This window comes from Glycine soja, chromosome 10 (assembly GCF_004193775.1).
Source record: "Glycine soja cultivar W05 chromosome 10, ASM419377v2, whole genome shotgun sequence".
Classification (NCBI taxonomy): domain Eukaryota; kingdom Viridiplantae; phylum Streptophyta; class Magnoliopsida; order Fabales; family Fabaceae; genus Glycine; species Glycine soja.
The window spans coordinates 7,920,274-7,929,566 of record NC_041011.1 but is presented as its reverse complement, the minus strand read 5'-3'; the positions used below and the strand labels follow the sequence as shown (position 1 = coordinate 7,929,566).

General features: G+C 32.8%; 1 protein-coding gene across 1 annotated transcript; it reads left to right on the top strand.

Annotated features, from left to right (window-relative positions):
* The first annotated feature begins 7,879 nt into the window (after positions 1-7,879).
* LOC114371303 (probable F-box protein At2g36090) lies at positions 7,880-8,872 on the top strand. The gene has a single exon (XM_028328775.1). It carries the CDS (start codon positions 7,880-7,882, stop codon positions 8,870-8,872), a length of 993 nt encoding a protein of 330 aa, XP_028184576.1.
* The last annotated feature ends 421 nt before the right edge of the window (positions 8,873-9,293 follow it).

Here is a 9,293-nt window from a genome sequence, read left to right as displayed (position 1 = left end):
CCTTTGGCTCCTTTTCTCTTTTTGGTGGTGGCGGAAGGGCTTAGTGGTTTAATAAGGGGAGTGGTGGAAAAATGACGTTTGAAGGATATGTGATGGGAGACAATGGATGTAACATTAGCTTGCCACAATATTCCAACAATACAATTTTCATTGGAGAGGAAAATGTGTTTACCATCAAAACAATGTTAAGGATGTTCGAGTTGGTATCCTGATTGAAAGTCAACTTTTACAAAAGTTGTTGTAGTTCGATTGGTGTGGAGGATGGGGTGGCAGAAAGATATGTCGCTTTCTTGAATTGTAAAGTATTGTTTCTACCTTTTGTCTACCTAAGTATTCTCATTGGGGATAATCCTAGGAAGATGGATATGTGACCAATCGTCATCCAAAAATTCAAGAAAAAATTGGCTCTTTGGAAAAACAAGCAAATGTCATTTGCGAGAAGGATTTGTTTGATCAATTTTGTTTTGACTTCATTGCCATTGTTCTTTCTATTTTTTTTTTCAAAATGCCAAAGTTAGTGGGTGTGAAATTAGAGGGGATTCAAAGGAGGTTCCTTTCGGGGGAGGGGGGGATGAGGAGAAAAGAAAGATTCCTTGGGTTGCTTGGGATGATATTTGTAAAAGCAAGAATGGGGGTGGTTTAGGGGTTAAGAACTTAAAATTCTTTAATGAGGCTTTGTTTGGTAAGTGGAGGTGGAATCTCTTTCACCAAGAGGGAGGCTTATGGAGAGAAGTTTTTATTTCAAAATATAGAGGTTGGCAAGAGCTTGTGAGGGAAAGAGGGTTGCCTAATGAGTCATTATGGTAGAGAGATCTAAAGAGTGTTTGTGGGGGTTTGAATCAAGAAAATGGTTTGAGAAGGGACTTGTATGGATGACTGGGTTGGGGACAAAATGAGATTTTGGTTAGATGAGTGGGTTGGAGGGCAAAGTTTAACATATTTATTCCCTAGATTATTCCTTATCTCAGATCATAAGGAAAATCTAATTGGATCTTTGGGTTAGTGGATAGGTGAGAGATGGTGCTTGGAATTGTCTTGGAGGAGGACAACCTTTGAGTGGGAGAATGTCCTCATTAACAATTTATTTTCTATTTTGGACACTGTGCAAGTATACCATTCTTGCTTAGATTCTTGGATTTGGAAGTGGTTCCCTTCTAGAACATATACAACAAATACAACATACAAAGCTTTGCTAGTTGTAGGCTCAATTGAAGAACCAAAAAACATTTACACGGATCTTTGGAGACTCAGAATTCCAAATAAAGTTGGCATGCTGCTTTGGAGGGCCTTGAAAAATCGCTTACCAACTCGTGATAATATTAAAAAAATGCAATATCATCGTGCTTGATTCAGAAACACTATGCCCTTTCCGCCAACTACAACCTGAGAGTGTTCAACACTTATTCTTATCATGTGGTGTCGTGAGCAATATTTGGAATAAATGTTATTCATGGATATCTCTGAACTTTGGCACTGTCAACCCTGCTATGTTGGAAGGTCATTTCTGGCACATAACAGGCTTGGGAAGGTCTAAGTATGAATTGGAAGTGTGGAAGTCTATTTGGAGTAATGTTCTGCTGTGTATATGGAATAAGAGAAACAAATGTATTTTTCAGCAAGCACTCGTGGATTGGAAACTGATGATGGATGAGCTCAAATTCACTGCATGGTCTTCGCTTTACAATAAATACTCATCTTTTAAATATTCATTTGTGCAATGGAATTACAACACCTCTACGTGCCTAATTGGTTGAATGGCTCACAGGGTCTTTTATATGTGTGAGGAGGGGGTGGTGAAAGTGAGTGGTTGTTTGGTTGCCTTTGAGTGTTTCTCACAGTTTGTATTCTGATAGTACAGGGTAGTTGTTCTGTTTATATAAGGAAAGTCTTTTGCTTTTTTGGGTTTGTCCTTGATACGGTTATTCAATATTTTCACCTCTCTTGGATGGAAATATGTTATAACCGTAGGCTTATTTGTAACTGGTACCTGTTTTTCCTATCTTTATTATCTATATTATTTGATTTGCCGATTTAAAAAAAATATTGATCAATCTGAAAATTTTGTCGTGAAAGTTTACAAGAGTTTTCTATTTATAGGCTATGCAAAGCAACTCTTGATGCACATGTAGTGAATTCCCACTAACACTTCTACTAGGCCTTAATTACCTATTAACAATTATTTTCTACTAAGCTTTTATTTTCAGCCAAAATTTACTTCCCACTATCTATCATAATGACCTAGGAAGCTCAAAACTGGCCTAAAAAAGATAGAAAGACATATGAACTAATTCCCTCACAATTAAGCACGAAAATTACATGAAAAATTTGAGAATAGGATTAATTAAGTATTCATCTCAAAAGGTAAGTGATCAACTCAAATAAACTCTGACTCACATATATATCTTAAATATTCAATGCAGGGTCAACTTTTCTCTCCACTGTATTATCTTCAAGTTGGTTGAAATAATCTTCAAATTGTAAATATGAGACAATTCTTAAATTGAGCTTTGATTTAGTTAAATCTTTTTTAAAAAGCATCTCTTTGATTAAGCTTTGAATAGTTTTTTTTAATTCTTTTAGCTTATGCTTTTTATCAATGAACTTTCTATTCATTACAAATAATATTTGAAATAAATTGACCTTGATAGATTCATGTCAAATAGTGAATGCATGATGGCAAATTTTGCCTAGTCTTATATTTTTGAGATGGAATGAGAAGTATGTTGGCAATTAAGTTATAATGAATTTGACTCATTATTGTTCTATAGTTGTTGACACTATGGTATTTTTTATTTCACTTTATTGTAGCCATGAATTTTAGTGTACCAAGATGCAATCACAATTTTAATTAATAATGACTTGTTATTATGTTACAGGTGTTGAAACTTTGATAATTTTTTTCTTTGAGCGTGTGTTTGGTGTGGTAGAAATAACTACTAAAGGGAGAAATAATCGCAGAACTGAACTCAGCTGAGCTGAGCTGAAATGCTCGGTACTTTCGCGGTTTTGTTGGCAAGAAGTAGCACAAAAATATTTTTAGAAAATATGGGTCCCATCAATAAGAACTTCTTGGCAAAAATGAGAAGAAAAGCAAGAAAATGAACAGTACTTGCCAAAACAGTGCTCAACCAGCTGGTCATGCACCCAATCCCGCTGCATGAATGTTTCTTTTATTTAATATTAATTTTCTTTTTCTTTTCTTTTTTTACCTATTAAACAATTTTTATTTTTTATTTTTATTTTACTTTATTTTTTTTTCTATAAAACAACCTCTATTTTTATTCTGTTTCTTTTCTTATCTACTGCTTTCCCTCCCTCTATTTTTTCTCTCCCAATCAAATATAGCCTTCAGTGATTGTAGCCATGAATTTCGGTGTACCAAGTTGAAATCACTATTAGTTAACAATCTCATGCTGAACTTGCTATTTCAAATATGAATTTGTGGTAACTATATTTATTTTCTTATTATCTGTGGGGTTAAAAAAATGGTTAAATTAATTATTTTATTTCATTTTATTTTTAGGAAGTATTCATGGATGCATGCGGATACTTACAAATACCACAATATTTCATAGATAGTGTTCTGGTAAGTTACCAAATGATTATGGACAAAAAAAATTCATCTAACAAATAAGATAGCAAGTAACTCTTATTTAGAACCACCTGGCTTGTCATTCCTAATCACACCTCAATCATTTGAATTACAAAGAATTTTATATTAGGGTAGGTACTTGATAGATTCGGATGATTTATATAGATATATAAAAGTTTAACTTTGATTCATATTAGTATAAAAAATTATATTATCATGTAATTAAAAAATCTAAATATATTTTTTAAAATAATTACAACAATATGACAATTATTGAATAAATAATAGTGTAAAAAAAACATTAACATTATCAATGTATTTTAATCAGCCTCTTAAAATAATAGTTATTATGACACCTTGTACCTATAAAACATATCTAACCTAGAATATTCATGTATAATCGTTTCAATTTTTTGTGTCGGGATCAATAAAATGACAAACTCTATTATCATTTAGACTTGAAACTAAATAACGATCTATAAAATGTTTAAAGAATATTAATTAAAATTAATAAATTATTTTCTTGAAAATTACAATAAAAATATAATAATAAATATTATAGCTGACCAAAAATAGTAATAAATATTATATTTGTATAAGAAAAAAACTATTTTTGTTTCTTAAAAAAAAAACTAATTCTCGATCCTAATTATCTGTGTCAAAGGGGCAGCGATATCTCCAAGGCTCCAACAGCGATTATGATGACACCAGAGTCACAATCCAATACCAACTCCAAGTCTCCAATGTTATGTTTATTTGATGGAAAATATTAATTAAAATTACAAGCGTCATCAAAGTTATTCTACCCAGTTTTTTAAAAGAAAAATACAAATTTATAGTCATACATACACTGCTAAATACTGATGTTTGTTAGAAAACTTTGTCATAGCTAGAAATTAAAACTGATATCTGCAGGTGTTCTCTCTCAAATCTCAACGGAGTTTTTTTTTTTTTATGGATGAGACTCCTGCCAAAGAGTTTATGTCTTGTTCTTTCCTATAAACTCTCATCATGCTCTCAAATTATCGTTGGACCTTTTATCTTGACTATACATGAATAATTGTATTGTGTATCTTTCTTTCTCTTTATCTTACTTAAAAATCTCATCATGAGACATGAGTAATGATATTCTTTATTTATTTTACTTTTCAATTTATCTTTTTGTTCTTGATACATCATATTCATTGATGGATGCACTTGTTCAAGTGGGAGAGTCTCGGGCCTCCAATTTTTTAATTTAAAATTGTCTAGCATGTTAGGTTAATTATTTTTAGAATAAATAGTTTATACATTCATAATGTAAATGAATTTTATATTACTATTTAATAAAAAATTATCATGTACGATAAATGATAAAATTATTTTTGGTGAAAAATGATAAATTTGTGAATTTTATAACAGTTTTCTTAAAATTTATATTTATCATATTTTTTATTAATTGACAGACAACGTATTTTTTTTATTGATAGTACATCAAAGTTAAACTCCTATTTTTATTTTGTTGAGGGTCTAAGGGACAAATTCAGGAGTATACTAAAGGAGACAAAAAAAATTTACATAATTATTTAAATATCTAACTTCTAATTATAAATAATTATTTAAATAATTAATTTAATAAAAATATTTATTATTGATTTTATGTATAAAATTAGAGATAAGATGGACTACTTGAAGGAAATTAAGCAAATATCTACTAAAAAAATATATTTTTCTTATGCATTTTTTTCTATTAATATCTTTTTAATTTGACATCGGAACAAAGAGATGAGCAGCAACGCGAAAACAGATAGATGAACAACAACGTTGGCCAGAGAAACGAGCAGCAACACCGATCAGTTGAGAAGGCCGCGATGGACGACATCGGTGGTGGCTACAAAAGACAGAAAGCACTCGAGAGACTTGAAAGAAAGAGCATTAATCAAATAGGGTTTTAGTCTTTAAAAGTGTAAAAGGATAATTAAAGTAAGGGCAATTAATATATATATATATATATATATATATATATATATATATATATATATATATATATATATATATTACTTATACTCGTGTTTGTGTCTAGTACTATCGTTTCTTAGTTCGAATATAAGAATGAATGAGATTTTTTGTTTAAACACAAATACACAAATTAGTACTATACTACTATCATATCTTAGCTCGACCCTACTAAATACTAATTGCCATCCTAAATCTTAGTGGAGAAGTTGAGAATGAGAGAATTAAATTCTAAAGTCAACATTCTAGGACAAAGATATTCTTAATTTAGATGGATTAGCTAGCGAGGCGCGACATAATCTACTGTTTCAGCAGAGTCTCAAGATCCCACGTTGCCGGCTCCGGCAAATAAAGTGGCCCAAGTGACATAATGAAGAATGTATTTTTAGCTATATATATAAAGCTGCTTAGATAAAACGAATTTAGACGGCTTCGCTTGATTCACTTGGGTCATATATTTACCTGCTACTCACCTTATTGGAATTCTATGCTTCTATTTTCCTTACAGAAAGTGATGTTTCCATGGAATATCTATTTGTCCACTTATCATGTTTTCTTTTAAAATGATAAACTGTACTGTATATCAACAAATCACACTAAAAATAACTAATCAAGTTTTCTAACAAAAATTATTCATCCACAAGACGGTTTATGTGAGAGAAAGCAAAGGAGGAAAATGTGAAATATTAATCTTTTAGTTAGGGAATGAATGGAGGACACTTGGTGTTGGGTAATTAATACTTTCAAAATAAAATTACTCATACCCATAAAAAATAGGATAGGAAAATTAATAACAAACACAAGAATTTAATGTGGTTCGGCACCTCTTGCTTACGTTTTCGGAACCATCTCAAAAATATTTTTTTATCACAAAAATGATTACAAGATTATAATCTACCCCAAATAGTGTATCATTCTATCAACCCGAGTACCTCACTCAATGGTCACAAGAAATAATAACACTCTCACACAAATACACTTTTCTTCTCACACAAATACACTTTTCTTTCAACAAAGTGACTTTAGTTCATAATCTTTCTTATCACACACTCTCCCTTCATGTATGATTTCTCCACTAATTCTGTTTTCTATAATGAAGATTGTAACCAAACTATAATAAATAAGTTCTCTTGGAAATTAAAAATAACTTCCAATGCATCAATTTAAATAAGTTTCATCTAGTAAAATGTAATATTCTATTTTACATTTAAGTCACTTAAATTTTAGTGATAAAAATTTAATTTTCAATATGCATGCATTTTATCTTTTGACTTGAAATTCTATATTTCTTGAAAAGTATATTTAAGTTTCTAGTCTCAATTATTTTTTAAAGATTATATAGAATCCATTCTCACAAAATTAATTTTAAAGTAGTACTACTATTAAATATAATTAAAATATATTTAAATTAATTTTGACTATAATTTATTAAAAATTGAGAATTAAGTCTCCAATATTAACAAACGACTCATGGAAATTCGACTTCTAGAAATTCAAAAAAAGCTCATGAAAAACACCAGTAATACATTTTAAAAATATTTTTTGTTATTGATTTAAGTTTATTAAAATCACAGAATTTTGTAAATTTTTATTCTTATTTGATGAATTTCATTTATAATTTTTAATACATTTCCTAATAGTAAAATATGTTAAAAATTATTCTATTAACATAAAATTATTTATCATCCATTCATTTTACATTTCTCTTTTCTTTACATCATAATATTTTAAAAAAATTATAATAATATTTTTCTAAGATTTTATGTAATTACACAAATATTCCATTTTTTTACCTTCACATTTATCTCCCTTATAAGGGGATGTTATAATAAATTTGAGATTTGAGGGATGATAAAAGAGTATCAATGTTTTTAAATATATAAGGAATGTTAATATAATGTATTCAAACTTAAATGAGAGTTAGTATAGAAAAATTAAAAATAATAAAATTATACTCATAAATAGATCATAGAATGTTGTTGTAATTTATTCTAATATTTATTCTTTTTGTTTTGATCATATTAAATACTATCATTATCATATGCATCAGTTATTGTTATTATTTTTCCTTGCATGTTATATATTGTGATCACTCAATTTCATGGGCAGTGGAATATCATTACTCTCTACTACAACTACAAGCACGTCTCAACTACCCATATACTATAATTCCTCTTGTTATCTTATTGATCAAGGTTCCCTCCTTTCACCACGTTTATATATAAATCACATTTCCCAATTCCCACGCACACAAACCCAAACCTCAACTTAAAAAATAACAAACATCTCCCCATGACTTCCACTCCCGGCGACGACCCTAACGCGGCGGAGAGCAGCGCGCTCTCCGCCATCCACCCCGACATAATCCAAACCCACATCCTCACGCGCCTCCCCGGCCCCGCCCTGGCCTCCGCCACAGCCACGTGCTCCCAACTCCACTCACTCTCCTCCCACGACCCCCTCTGGCTCAACGCCTGCCACGCCACGTGGCCTTCCACCCTCACGCCACGAGTCCGCCACGTCATCGACACGTTCCCCAATGCCGCGCGCTCTTTCTTCGCCGACTCCTTCCCCTCCTCGCACTCACTTTCCTCCAATAAAACTACTTTTTCTTCAAACGATCCTAACCGCACGCCAGAACTCATCTCAGCCGTTGATCTATTCCACAACGAGAGCCTCTTATTCTCCAAGGTAGTGGAGACCGAAACCGTGACCGGGTGGTTCCGGTGCTCGCCTTTCAGAATCGACCTGGTCGACCCGAAGCACGCGGTGAAAACGGGGGTGAAGTACCCGGTCGACGAGGACACGTGTCGGGAGCTGGAAGAAAGCCTGAGGCTGACGTGGATTTTGGTGGACCCCACGGGGAAACGTGCGGTGGATGTCTCGAGTGGAAAGGTAGTGGCGTTGGAGAAACACTGGCTGAGCGGGGAGGTGGTGGTGCGGTTCGCGACGGAGGCGGGGGCGGCGCTGTGTAGTGTGGCGGTGACGTGGGGGACTGAGATGCAAATAAAAGAAATTAGTTTTCAGATGGAGGACGTGGATGGGGTGCAGATGAACGGGAGGGATAGTTTGGTAATTTTACAAGGTGTGTTGGAGGGTGAGAGAAGGTGGAAGAAGAAGAAGGAAGAGGGTGGAGAGGGGTATAGAGTTTTTTTGAAGAGAAAGAAAGAGAGGAAAGAAGGGAAGGTGAGGGCAGAAGGGAGATTGGACATGTTATGTGTGGGTCTCGCCGTGGTGACTATGGTTGCATCTTCTCTTTTTCTTTTGTGGAGATGGCATCACTAACTAACCTTGCTAGACAACTAGGTGGTTAGTGAGGAGTGACACTTCCCCGGCCCAACAACTTTTTTTTTCCCACTTTCTATGGTTTGAATGACCTTAACATTAACATGGGACTCAAAATGTCAAAGGACTAGTAATAAACATCTATTCATAGCAAGAAATCTCCAACAAGTTTGAATCATGAGTATGTATCACGTATAATAATGGACATATGATTGTCTCCTCCCATAAATAAAATATCAACAAAGGGTAACATAACCCATGATTTTATGGTGCATGTGTGTGTGACATAAATGATAAACGAACAGAACGGGGGTTTGGTTATGATGCGAATAGAATAACGTGGAAACAACGTTTGTGTTGTTACCTAATTCGTACTCATTTTTATTTATTTGGAAAATCAATATTATGGTTTCCGGATTTC